This window comes from Borostomias antarcticus, assembly GCF_949987555.1.
Source record: "Borostomias antarcticus genome assembly, chromosome: 10".
NCBI lineage: Eukaryota > Metazoa > Chordata > Actinopteri > Stomiiformes > Stomiidae > Borostomias > Borostomias antarcticus.
In genome coordinates, this window is record NC_140243.1 from 4674082 (window position 1) to 4687656 (window position 13575).

Consider the following 13575-nt stretch of genomic DNA (forward strand, 5'->3'; position numbering starts at 1 on the left):
CTGTTCGGCTTCAGTAAAGGCACATGTCATGTGATGTGGGTGAGCAGACGCCAACTGAAGTCCACCGCTATCTGGAACAGCATTTCTCTCTCCAGCCCGTCCTCCTGACAACACGAGGAGGCAGCTCCTCCCAGCCTTGGCCCCTTCCAAGGAGCTCCAGTCTTCCTCCCGGGCCCTGGCCGAGGGGCCTCAGCTAGGCCTTTGCGTGTGAAGGCGGCCCTACATGACTGGATAGGTGGCTGGATCTTTACCTCACAGCTACAGCCACACTGTCTCCTGGCACAGGTCACTGCCCTGGGCACTGCACAGTGGATCCCGTGTCAGAATCAACCTTAGATCCAACCACTGGCCATTCAGCCCCACAGCAAGGGCATACATCTCTCCCATCCCAGAGCCTCTGTGAGCGACTGAGCGTGTGTTTGTGTTCGCAGGTCGACTTCCTCTTCCCCTGTCATCCCACACAGCTGCAATTGGCTGCGGAGAGCCACTTAATAGTCTGCCAGATGGTCTGTGTGTCCATGAAGGACACGGTCTCGTAGCGCGTGGGCCTGCAGCACGGGTGGGAGCTCACCTTCCTGCTGGAGACGCTGCCGTTGTCCATCAGGGCCTTGAGGGCCAGGTCGTAGTTCTTGCGGGCGCTCTGGCACGTGCCCACGCAGTACTTGAAGAGCACTATCTCGTCAGAGTCGAAGCCCAGGCCGAGGTCCCTGACGCGCATCTCCTTCTTCTCCATGTGGCAGTCCCGGCTGCTCTTGGTCTTCTTGCGGTTCCTCCTGGGGGGCCTGGGGGAGGCGGGGTCCCGGGGAGAGCGCCGCCACCTGCTTTGGTAAGCCCCGCCCTCCTCCAAGAGAGACGTGTCCTCTACATGAAACAGGAAGACAGACGGAAGGGACAGGTGAATGGCCGCTCTGTACCAACGGAATATGTTAGTCCAAAATTATCACTTGTACCACAAGATTCTGGGGTGCAAAGTTTTGCGTGAGAACACAACGAAACAATCATTACATAACGAGAAGAAAGGATTCTCTGGATTTATTCATCGTTGCACGTGAGCGACTTGCAGGCATTGAATCACAGATTCTATTACCGAGGTGAGTCAGGTGAGTCATCTGTAAACCTGTGAACTCGGCAAGCGGTTACAAAAGAGTGCACGCATAAAACAACTTAAACATTCAAAACCATTCCCAGTCTTCAGATATTCATCCCAGATGTCTGAGATGGCCTTTAGAGAGTAAGGTGACTAGCTTCTCACAGTTTAGTTCACGCTCTGTTGGGTGAGGTGAGGGTGAGTAGTGGGTATAAGAATTGTTGCGAGGGTGTGTGTTCTTGCGGGGGAGAGCAGAGTGTGTGTGGTTCAATTGAAAGCAGATATGGGGTGTTGAAACCGGGAGTGAAATTCCTCTGGTTATCAGCTGAATGGTGTAAAGTGTACTGTCACTATGCAGGGTCATTACCACAGGGAACGGGGCGCTGTTGGCGCGACGCCAACAGGAGTTAATGTTGCTTTGTGAGTTTACGTACCAGGAATATTTCAGACAAGATTTACCTTCGGTAAGCTTGCTGAAGCACATCAGTGTGAACACTTTGCCAGTTGGCGTTTGAGTGATTTCAACATTCTGACCTGTGAATGGCTTTGCCCTGCTGTACTTTTGCAGGTCTACTCCTTAATGTGCTCATTTTTCTTGTACTAGTGGTTTTTCTGTGCCCTAGCTGATGTATACACAGTCACATCACTTGTCAGCTCATGTCTTGTTTGAAAACTACGTGTGATCCAAAACTAATTTTGAAATGTGAATAAAATGTTCCCCAGGCAAAAAAAAAGGGATTGTTGCCATGTGAAAGGAGAGACAAGTATTCTGCTGCCATGTTAAAACATGCCACAATGGTTTGCATTAATCGCATTATAATTATAGAACTATTCAAGCAGATTTAGGTAAACGCTGAGAGGTTGACAGTCCTGCCTGCATCGGAAGAGTCACAGAGCTTCCCTAAATCTGGCTGAACAGTTCTAGGCAATTATATGAAACAATGCATACCTTTGAGGCATGTTTTGAGAATAGTTGTCTCTAAGGTATTTGAAACATCTGATTTAGGTTTACTGGAAACAACTTCTTAGTTGATCCTCTGTATTATCAATAGAGGTCAGTGGAGATCCACCCAGGACGCCACAGAAGGAACACGGATGGGGAGTCGTACATTAGACAGATTCTTTTTTATCCCCCAGCATGTGGGAGTCCACGCTCCACCGACCAAGGCCATGTTGTGCGGTGAATACGACCAGGCATGCTTCCAGAGCTTATATTAGTCATAGGGGAGTGACGGTCTAGTGTTTTATGACCACTACCAATCAGGGCTCCAGCGCACAGATTTATATCTCTTTGTTTTCAGAGAGAGCAAACTTATTTGGTTATGGTTACACTGAGGGATGAATAAGATTCTCCATCTATTAAAACCCAGCGCAGCATGCAGGCTCCCACGCAGAAACAACAGAGCCACTGATTGTCTTACATGTTTTCCCTTGGTGGAGGGTCCTCTTGCTAGCTAATGATTCTTGTGATTAATTTTTGTGACAGCGACATCCGGTATTTGACCTTGTCTGGGGTTGTGTGATAGCAGCATTCCAGCATGTAACCATGCCCAGGGGCTGTGGGAGAACTCAGAGGGAGCCATACTAACCGAAGAAGGTGGGCCGCGAGGTGTGGACCTTCCTCTCCTCCTCCAGCTCCCGGGGGTAGTTGGTGACGTGCCAGGCGACCCCGCCCTGGGCCTGACGCAGGTCCGGAGGGGCCTCTTTGGTCTCCTCCTCAGAGAACGCCCCTTCCACCAGGGTCAGGAGAGACGCCACCAGCCACAGCATCATCTGACAGCAGCACAAAGCAACGTCTTACCACAGTGCTCACTGTCGAGTCAACGCAACCATTCATAAATACAGGGACATTCAGGAGTATGAGAGGGATGAGTTTCAGAAATCAGACAAAATAGGTGAATTATCAGACTACGTCACACTGACATCACGCAGGTTCTGCGACCAAGATGTGCGCACATCCCCAGTGCATACGGGTCACGACAAAACGCCAACGCATATGTGTCTGCAAGACGTGTCCCATTCGCTGAGGTTACATTAGTTGCATAACAGTGGGCCTATCACTGGGTGACAAGCTGCTGTAGTAAGCGGAGAACATTTTAAAACTAAAATAGTTTTCGTTCGACAGCTGTCTTCCTGTTTTTCTGAAACCGTGATGCGCGGGTATCACCAATGTTGCCAAACATATAACTAGTCTGGATTAATAACACCGGCAGCAACCAGTGGTTAAAAGTGGAACATCTGTGAACATATAGGTAAACACATTACTATATCAGAACCAAGACTGAACAAAGACAGTAGCTGAAAATGTATCACATGACAGATGTACACACAGCCAGTGGTAACGTACATTCAATACAGGAAAGGTAAATAGAGCTGGTTCCTCAGGCTAAAGTGGTTTCACTAAACATGTCTGTCTCCTGGGTTCCGTCGTCTGCACGGCGGTCCCTGTCTAAACCTGCCCTACGTCGATTAGCATTTGATTTGATCCTGTGTTACATAATCCCTCCTGTAGGTTGTTGGACTCCAAGCTGTCCTGAGTAATCCAATCCCTGTTGTCCCATCAGCCCCCTGACATGGAAACAGTCGCTGGCCTGGGTCCAAAAGGCCAGTTCTCTCGCAGTCCTCTGGGATAGTTATGGCCAACACCTCCACCTCCTCTTTAATTACTTAATTGACACCTGACACTTGTCCAGGGCCTGGACCGGGTTAATATTTTAAGGGCACTTATAAAATGAGTCTCTCTTCAGCATCTGCCAGGCCAGAACAACGGCCCAGATCAGGTGAGCCACGCTGTGGAAACTGACAAGACTGAAACATATACGCATCTGCTGAGGTTAAAAGAGGCTGCCAGCCAGTCAACCTATTGGCCTGTTTCCTTTCATTGAGGTGATACCGGCGGTGTAAATGGTTTCATACAGGTTGGGCAGACTAAACTCAAACATATGTGTGTTATATACCGCTGGGCCAAGTTTGACACAGTAGCAGACGCTCACCTTCCAGTTTCTCAGGTGATATCGGGTACTTGACATTTCCTGCCTCCACCACATTTTTCCATCTGAAACAAAGGAGAGAAACAGGCTCTGTTTGTAATCTTCTTGTTCAAAGTTGGCAACGTCACCTTTTAAAATACCTGGTAGGTTTAGGTTCACGCGGTGACGCATTACAGCAGAATACTGATAGCTCTTGCCTTGCAGCCAGCAAGTCTCGCTCGTCCTTTAATAACATTTGTCACTTGCACGGAGGATATTGGTGGGGAAGAGTGGTGAGTTAATGGCATCTCTTTCCTCTCAAAAGGAGTGCTCTGGCTGAAGGCCCTTTATAGGGTCAGGGTTCACCGCCACAAACAGAGAGGAGGTGTCAGGTGAAGTTGCCAGATGATAGGTGACAAAGAGGCCTGCTGTCAACATCAACACCTTTGTGAGGGTATTTCACAGAGCCGTCAGAGCTAGCCTGGTCCTCAAGTGCTTCCTATCCCCTTCTCTCTCAGCCTACACAGCTAGAGATGCAATTCACTCTTATTCCTCAAAGCGACGGCCGTCGTGAGGCTTGAGTTAGTATGCGATGGCTTAGGGGATGACAGGGGTGAGTGGCAGCAGAGACTTAGTAGCAGGAGAATGAGGGCACAGGGCAGAGGGCTATAGATTGCCATCTAAAGTTTCAATCCCTTCCCTCCCTTTAGTGTCTAGGTCCCTACCTGTTCTCCTTTCTAGAGACATTTGCTCTCTGCGACAGCCAGCTTGTTGTTTTAGTGATTCTTACAGAGCACACATACGAGATATTTACTGCTGCTAAGACGCAGCTGCAGCCCATTCTAGGTAGGCTATCAAGGCAGAAGGTCCAGCTTGTTCCTGCAAACTGTGGCCTCACAGAACTCAATTAAAAGACTCTTAAATCTCAATACGACAGACCTCATAAAAATGAACAAAATTGAATGGCTTAAAAGGGTTCTTGATTTAATCTTACTTTCTGACTTGAGTCTAAAGTCCACTTCATGCACAAAGTTCACAAACACAAGTTCACACAATTTTGTGACTTCCAGACATAGCAGATACAAAAGTACAGTGAATGCCATAAAGATTGTAATCAAATTATCACATCACATCTCTTCCGGAAGATGGTAAAAATAGCTAAACAAGTTAACAATTAAGTGCAATCTACCTTATCTCACACTTTTGATTTCTTTATTTTATGACCGACAGTTTCTAAAAATACCCTGGCCTTCCCAGGCAGACAGAACCTTGACCCAGTGCTTCATGCAGGCTGGAGTAACATGCTTGGTGAGCAGTGCAAAGGTTAGGAGAAGACCTGTGTCAAATTACACAACATGAGGTAGCTGCCACAAACCTGGCATGTAATCAATACCCCAGTAAACTGTGAACCTACTATTACAGCCACAAGCTACAACTACTATGGACTGGAATATGTCACAGCAAGGGGAATTACACGAGAAAGGGGAATTACACATAGCCCTGTTGTTAGCCTTAGTCCCGGATAGAGGAGTACGGTATGCCTTTAGGGACATATGTTTCTCTGCATACTGTACACAGACATGGTGGTGACATTCAATTCAAACAACATGATGACAAAATGAAGCTGTATAACCGCAGAGAGTCCAGTGGCAGGATGTTACAATTTAGTTCACACATTGAGCTCTACGCCTGTCGTATGAAATGTGCTACATCAAATAAACTTGACTTGCCCTGACTCACTGTGTGTTCTTCTGCTGTGAGTATGTGTGTGTGTGTGTGTGTGTGTGTGTGTGTGTGTGTGTGTGTGTGCGTGCATGTCATTCCAATTGTCTTGGCTGGCTTACAGACCTCAGGATGAGCTTCTAGCATTCCACACCAATAGAGAAGTTACACAAGCTTTGATGAGAGCAGACAGAGAGCCTCTCAACCACATATGGGCACAATGAGAAAAAGCAGGCCAGGCCAGGCTAGACCAGGCCAGCTCCCTCATCAGCCACGGGCATTAACACCCCAGATTAATAAGCCACTCTGAGGGTCAACCCTGGGTTGGAATGTGCATCGCGATCCCCCCCCCCAACCACCTCACACCCCAAAAATCTAGAGAGCGGACAAAGAGGCCAAGAAGCAGACTGGGCCATGAGAGCAACCTTGAGGCGGGATTGTAAGTACAGGCCTACACAGCCAGGGCAGGAGAGCACATTAACAAGCATCTGTAGCGTCCAGTACAAGTAGGGTTAGGTACACACATGCACAAATAGTACAAGTAGGGTTAGGTACAGACACACACACACACACACACACACACACACACACACAGACACACACACAGACACACACACACACAGACACAGGGGGCGGCTGTGGCTCAGTACTAGAGCGGGTCGTCCAATGATCGTAGGGTTGGTGGTTCGAATCCTGTCTCCTCCTGTCCACATGTCGAAGTGTCCTTGGGCAAGACACTGAACCCCCAATTGCTCCCAATGAACAGGCTAGCACCTTGCATGGCAGCTGCCATCATTGGTGTGTGAATGTGTATGAATGGGTGAATGAGAGGCCTTCATTCTAAAGTGCTTTGGATAAAAGCGCTATGTAAGTGCAGTCCATTTACCATTACACACACACACACACACACACACACCAGCTGACATGGGTTTGACACCGCATGTGTTAAAAAGTCTTTCATTCCCCAAGAACGACAACAGTAGGCTTTAACGTTCCGACTGCTACTGCTTACATGTCCTTAACTCAGCCCAACACTGTCACTTTGGTATAGTCTACAGAGGCTCTGTGTAAACAGACAGCGTTCGTGCCTCAGAGACAGACAATGGAACAAGAGGAGGGGTCGGATATTCAGAAACACTCCAAATTGTGGGGAAAGAGAAATAAACAAATGACTGATTTATATGCGCTGAGCAGGTGAGGACATCCACCACTCACACCAGGAGAAACAATCCTGCTCCGTTTGACAGTGTGAGAGACCATGTGAAATATGCAGATGCACTGTAGGAATGTTATAATGCTACGTCACTAGACTATAGGATACTATGACTCATCCCGCTGGATTCATCATGTTATGACTAATGGTCATTCCAACTACACATTCCACCTTTGTAGTGGTGATCAGGGGAGAGGCTTAATTGATTATTGGTTCTTGCACTTTGCCTTCACTAGATTATGCTCTTACTCACATTTTAGAAAGGAGATGCATTTGTGAGTTCTGGCAAGTAGTAGTAGTACATTGGCTTTTCCGACGTTAAATGCAATTATTTTAAGTCATTTTGGATAAAAGCATCAGCTAAATGACTGTAATGTAATGTAATGTCATCATCACATTATAGCCTACAGACAGCTCCTGCATCATATACTGTACACTACAGTATATCTCAAGCTAGGCTACAGGCATCTCATTAGATGGGGATCTGGTCAAACATATTTGCAGATCTCAGTTCTGTTAGTGTGATTCAGTCTATGTATTCCATTACAGAAGGACAGTGACAAATTGCTATAGCCTTGAGAGAGTGTAAGAATTGTTTCTGACTAAATCTAACTCACAAAACATTTGAAGTCTCTAGAGGTACAGAGAAATCCTACCTGAGCACTCAAGTCATTCATTACAGCAGGCGCTGACTAACATTAATGATGTTTGACAGCTCTCCTGTTGACAAGATCTGTAGCAAATGCCATATACACCTAAATAAAAGAGGTCATTTGCACTTGAATGGAAATGTAAAGCACACAGCATGAGACATTCCAGCCCCAGGCACTTCTGTGTTTATAGACTACCTATACAGTCTGGAAATCTGATTCTTTAAACAAAAACAACTTGTCAGAATTCAGGTTTCCTCAAATGAAACACATCGAGCGAAATTAGCATATTAATAACCAGTTCACAGCCCCCCAAAAATGTCCCTTACACTTCATACTCTGAAGTTACAGCCCTTTCATGTCAAAGTTGGGGCAACAATACGTCAAAGAATGAGCCTCCCTGTTTCGCGGCAGAAATTCTGAGCTGAGAGGCAGCATGTCTCATTCAGTCTGACAGGTCATTTAACACAAGCAGCAGTTCAGAGATGCAGGAGCATGCAGGTTAAACTGCAGTGTTCAACGTCATAATATGGGTTAAATGATCGCTTATGTAGCCTATATCAGTGATAACACACGGGAAGAGTAGTACAGAATGTGGAAAAAAATGCATTCAGAAAATTATAATGTCCACTTACTGTATCAATTTACTGTATTCAACATGACAGAAAATTGATTAATATTAAATAACTGTCTCAGCGGAAACAATTGTGGTTAAAGTGGAATTGAGACCGCCAAGCCTCTGAAAAAGTAGGCTATTCCACTTCCTAAGCCGTACACACGAAATAAACACCCCACCGTGAGCATGATGGACCGTCCGTGTTTGTGTGTGTGAGGCAGGCAGCAAACACAGTGTGAGTGAGCCCAGCACACCCAATCTGAGCCCCTTGATGGATGAGCCCTGTCCGGAAGACTATTTTTTTCTTTTTAAATTTGGCTTTTACAAATTAAGTGGAGGCTGTTTGCATTCCCAGCATGCTCCTTCCGCGTGAGCGTGACTTGTGTGGAGCAGATGTTCAGCTGCGCTCCTAGTAAAAGTCAAAAGTCTCACTCAGTAGACCGACAGTTCAGCCCCCCGACCCCCCCACCCCCACCCTCGCCACACCTACAGACCCCTCAACCTGCAGTACATGACAGAGATGCTTTGGCCCGATAGTTTAGCTTGAATAAAAAATAAAATGTAGTCTAACATCAGCCTAAGAGCAGTCTATGGGATAGGTGGGTGTATGGCAGGTTATGAGTGTGTCAAAGAGGCTGGGAGGAGCAGGGGAGGGGGGAGAGAGGAACAGGGGAGGGGGGAGAGAGGAACAGGGGAGGGGGGAAAGAGGAACAGGGGAGAGGGGAGAGAGGACCAGGGGGGGGGGGGGACAGGGGAGGGGGGAGAGAGGAACAGGGGAGGAGAGAGGACCAAGGAGGGGGGGGGGGGAGGAACAGGGGAGGGGGGAGAGAGGACCATGGAGGAGGGGGGGCGAGAGGAACAGGGGAGGGGGGAGAGGAACAGGGGAGGGGGGAGAGAGGAACAGGGGGGGGTGAGAGAGGAACAAGGGAGGGGGGAGAGAGGAACAGGGGGGGGGGGGAACAGGGGAGGGGGGGAGAGGAACAAGGGAGGGGGGGAGAGAAGTGTCAGGGACGTCCGTGACTCGGGCATTCTGGGAGAGGTTAACTTTGTTTACAGAGATGCCATTATACAGCATTCCCACAACATTGTGTTTGGAGTACTCAGCTAAATATGCATTCCCCAGAACCTCCCTCCCCTACAGATACGAACAACTTGGAAAACAACTTGTCAGGAAATAAATTTTGTGTTGCCTTAATGTATGAAATGCACTAGCCTTATAAATAAAGTTTGATTTGATTCAGGAGCTGGGTCTCCCATGTACCCTATTGCCTTCTGGACTACTTCTGAGTGAGTGAAAGTACAGACACTCAACAAACGACAATTTAAGTTTACATGTAATAGTTAAGTATTGCGTCAGAAGAACCTGACCTGTTATTAACTCCTGCCTTGTGTGGTAGAGCTGACAGAGACCGACAGCTGACAGAGAAAGATAGAGATGGGGTGAGTGTAAAGGAGAGAAATAAAGGAAGAGAGAGAGAGAGAGAGAGAGAGAGAGAGAGAGAGAGAGAGAGAGAGAGAGAGAGAGAGAGAGAGAGAGAGAGATGATGTGTCAGTGATGTGAAGGAAATTATCTCTCATAGGGTCTCTTAGGCAGGGCAGAAGGGTGTGGGCAGCGGCTCTAACGGCCCCCATAATGGCCGTGAGTGCTGACCTGACCCTGGGAGGGGCCTGAAGGTGTTTTTCATTACTGCTAAGCTCTGCTGCTCATTAGCCCTCTCTGGAATAAAGCAGTCCATCGTTATTCTGCCACTCGGTGACTGCAGCCCATAACTCTCCCTGGCACCACTTGCCCTGTAGATGACTAAACGTGCCCCTGTTGGGCTTTGGTGTTGGTTTTGTATAATGTTAGCTCTCTGGACAGCAATCAGGGACATGATCTGGATAGAAAGTGTACTGTAACTTCAGCTGATCAACAAGCATATTAATTTGAACATTGTCATGATGAAAGAAAACACTTTAAAGGAGTAGTAAAGGGAAAATGCATGTTTAGCCCTGTTTTAAGGTTACTTATGATCATATACAATGGTTCAGATCAAAACGTTGACAACTAGCACTTTTGAGAAAGTCTGATAATTGCTCTACCACCGTTTTGGTCATACAATGGATGTGGGTGGGCACCTTGAAAAATCATTCAAAAAACATGTTAAACTCTCAATTTCCAACACAAGAAACTCACCGAGGTGTTAGTTGGCGTTCTGACATATAATTCGCCATAAAGTAAGAAAATATTTAGCATAGAACTATTTAGTCGCAGCACATACGTGTGTAAACTTCCGCAAACTAGGTAGCCTAGCAACATAAACAATAACAATAGCTACCGTAAGTAGTTCCACTTCCTGAATCCCAATGCGGATTGATCTACACATCTACAACGGTCGCTTCAAAGTCAATGGATTTCATAAAATGATCAATAAAACCCTACAGGATTCATACTTTGCGGCGAATTTGATGTCAGAACACCAACAGACACCAATTACCCCCTCGGTGAGCTTCGGTGAAACTGAGAGTTTAACATGTTTTTGAATGATTTTTCAAGGTGCCCATCCACATCCATTATCCAAAACGGTGGTAGAGCAATTATCAGACTTTCTCAAAAGTGCTAGTTTTGTCAACATTTTGATCTGAACCATTGTATATGATCATAAGTAACCTTAAAACAGGGCTAAACATGCATTTTCCCTTTACTACTCCTTTAACAACCTCTAATGCTTCTTCACTATAATGTATTGGGAAACTTTCATGATATTCTACAGTAGCCTACGAACTTTCAAGTTATCAAAATACCTTAAAAGGTATACCGGTTAGGTGGGGGATTGTGTGTGTTCGTTTGAGTGCATCTTTGTGTGTGTGTGTGTGTGTGTGTGTGTGTGTGTGTGTGTGTGTGTGTGTGAAAGTGTGTTTTAATGTGGTGGTGATTTGCTCCAGATTCAAGAAGCGTAGCCTACTGGCACATAACAAATCACTGCCTGCATCTCATCTAAACTCATTTTGAGCCTTGAACGTTCAATTGTCAGCCTGTTTTCATTCATTCATACGTTGAAAGCCCTCATCTGTCAAGCTGATACTCACTGGCACTCCTTAATGGAATGGGTTGTCGGTCTATAATCGTCAAATAAACGAACTGAGAAATACAAACTCCACTTTTAAAGTGGGCCAGTATATAATTGACTTCATACTGCCAAAAATAAATAGGTTTTCAAATCAGTCAAAACATAAAGAGCAAAAATGAGGAATCAGCAGCAGGTGCTTTGTCGCCCTCCGTGGGTAACCGTTTTGTAATCATGAGCATTGCAACTTCATTCATTAGGCTACCTCCGCACTAAATTGTTAATTAAAGCCCACGTTGATAAAAAACAACAAAAACAACAACGATTGCATATATATCCAATTGGTTTAATAGGCCTAATAGTCTTAAAACACACAGAAACGAAACTGCTCAAATGCACACCGCACCAGTCAACATCGCGCGCACCTTCTTGTTTTACGGACGACACTGCGATGCAAGCAGCTGTGCCCTTCAGCAGGCCTACGCTCATTTGTAAAAGTTGGACTTATAGCTGTGATAAAAACAACAATCATGCCACGGTTCAAAGGTTAAACCAACAGCACAAAAGAACAGATTAATTCGCATGCCAAATTCAGTGAACAAATGGAAAAAGATGGATCAAAAGGCTGAACAGAATTCGAGTTTGATTGCTCAACAGCCTACTGTCTCACTTTCAATGCTACAACATCAACACCAATAGTAATTATTGCCCACTGTAACAATACAATACAGAATTGATAATATCAATTTCAGAATTGACAATAATATGGTTATAATCGTTATTAGGCTTTTCAGCTATTAAATAACTGGAAATGCAGGTTTGAATTACACGTGAAATAGGCCTGGGTACATTTGGCATAAAGTCAAATGATTATTAAAGAGCGCGTCTGAAGAGATCAACTCCAGTCAGCGTAGGAGTTGGAACATGACTGAAACATGAGAAAAACAAGAGAAAAGCCCCACCAAGTTCTCTTTAAGAGACAACAACAGCATAGCCTATTCCAAAAACCCTTCATGTAAAAACTTCATAGAAAGGCGATAACTCAAATACATGAATGCAAACCACCTACTCACACATAGCATACAATTGTCAATCCCATTCTTACCTTGATCGACTTTGACAACCTTCCCAATCATGGACGTGTGTGTAAAGAGAAAAATATCAACGCAACAATAGGTTCAAAACAATCCAAAGGTGATGGCACGTTACTCCTTCTTGATATTTGTGTTGATTCCAACCTAGTATCATAGTCATAGTTGCTCAATCAACGTTGCAATCAAAAAACATGAGGCCACATTGTAATAAAACTAGCAGTTCTATAATTGACTTGATCCTGCTATCTTCAACAAAATAGGGACAGACAGATGCATGAAGATGAGTGATAATTAAAAAGATGCCGTATTGGGCCGTCGGCATCACTGCTACGCTATCTTATTGATTTGCGACCGTCTCTCTCCCCTCTGAAAACTGCAGATGTTAGTGTCAATTGTAAGTCCAAATACAGATGTGAGTTGGCTCAGGTTTTTAAAGCCCGTGGTGTCAAATTCCACCCACTATCACATGATCCCTGCGCACAATACACAGGTTGCTGTGAAATGACAATCAAATAGGCGTAACACTTACATTTTCGGTTCGCTCCTATCTATCACCACCCAACATTTCATGTCTTTTATCTGTATGTTGACCCCGCAAACTTCACACGGCTGAAGGTCCCCATTAGTAGGCTACCCTAGTGTAGCAGCAGTACTCCTCCGGCTTCAGCGCGACTGGTGCTGTGAATTAACTGCGCATGTTGAATGAACACTTCAAGGCAACAAATGAGCGTGCGCGGTGTCCAAGTGCTCCAGAAATACCAAGCCTGTGTCACCGGCATTCTCACTATAGCTACTTCAATGTCAGCTCACGAAAACATTGGGGAGTCGAATGAAACTTGCAGATGCACAATTGCCTACACTAAAACACACTTTAATCCAAACTTTAATCCAACAATATTTGATCATCTGAGATAAGCATAAAATAACTGGGGGAACACTGATAAACAATCAGTGAAAAATAAAGTTGTCCAAACACAGTAATGAAGGAGCAAAGACTTTCAAGACCAAATTTTTCCGCAAGCCCTGAAATGCAATCTCAATCTTTAGGAGTTATCAAGATTGGCCGGGAGTCTAACTCCACTAACAGCCCAGCTTTAAACCCCCTTTTCTGATTGTGGATCTCCACTCAAGAGCACAAAACCGTGGCATCTCCTGTCTTGTGCCAAAACAGCAGATT

The 13575-nt window shown here is 45.6% G+C and overlaps 1 protein-coding gene across 1 annotated transcript; it reads right to left on the reverse strand.

Moving 5' to 3' along the window:
- Positions 1-451: 451 nt before the first annotated feature.
- On the reverse strand, positions 452-4116 carry artn (artemin; the record flags this gene model as incomplete). Its single annotated transcript, XM_084443895.1, has 3 exons — positions 452-861; positions 2677-2860; positions 4081-4116. 3 exons carry the CDS (start codon positions 4114-4116, stop codon positions 452-454), a joined length of 630 nt encoding a protein of 209 aa, XP_084300021.1.
- Between the last annotated feature and the right edge of the window lie 9459 nt (positions 4117-13575).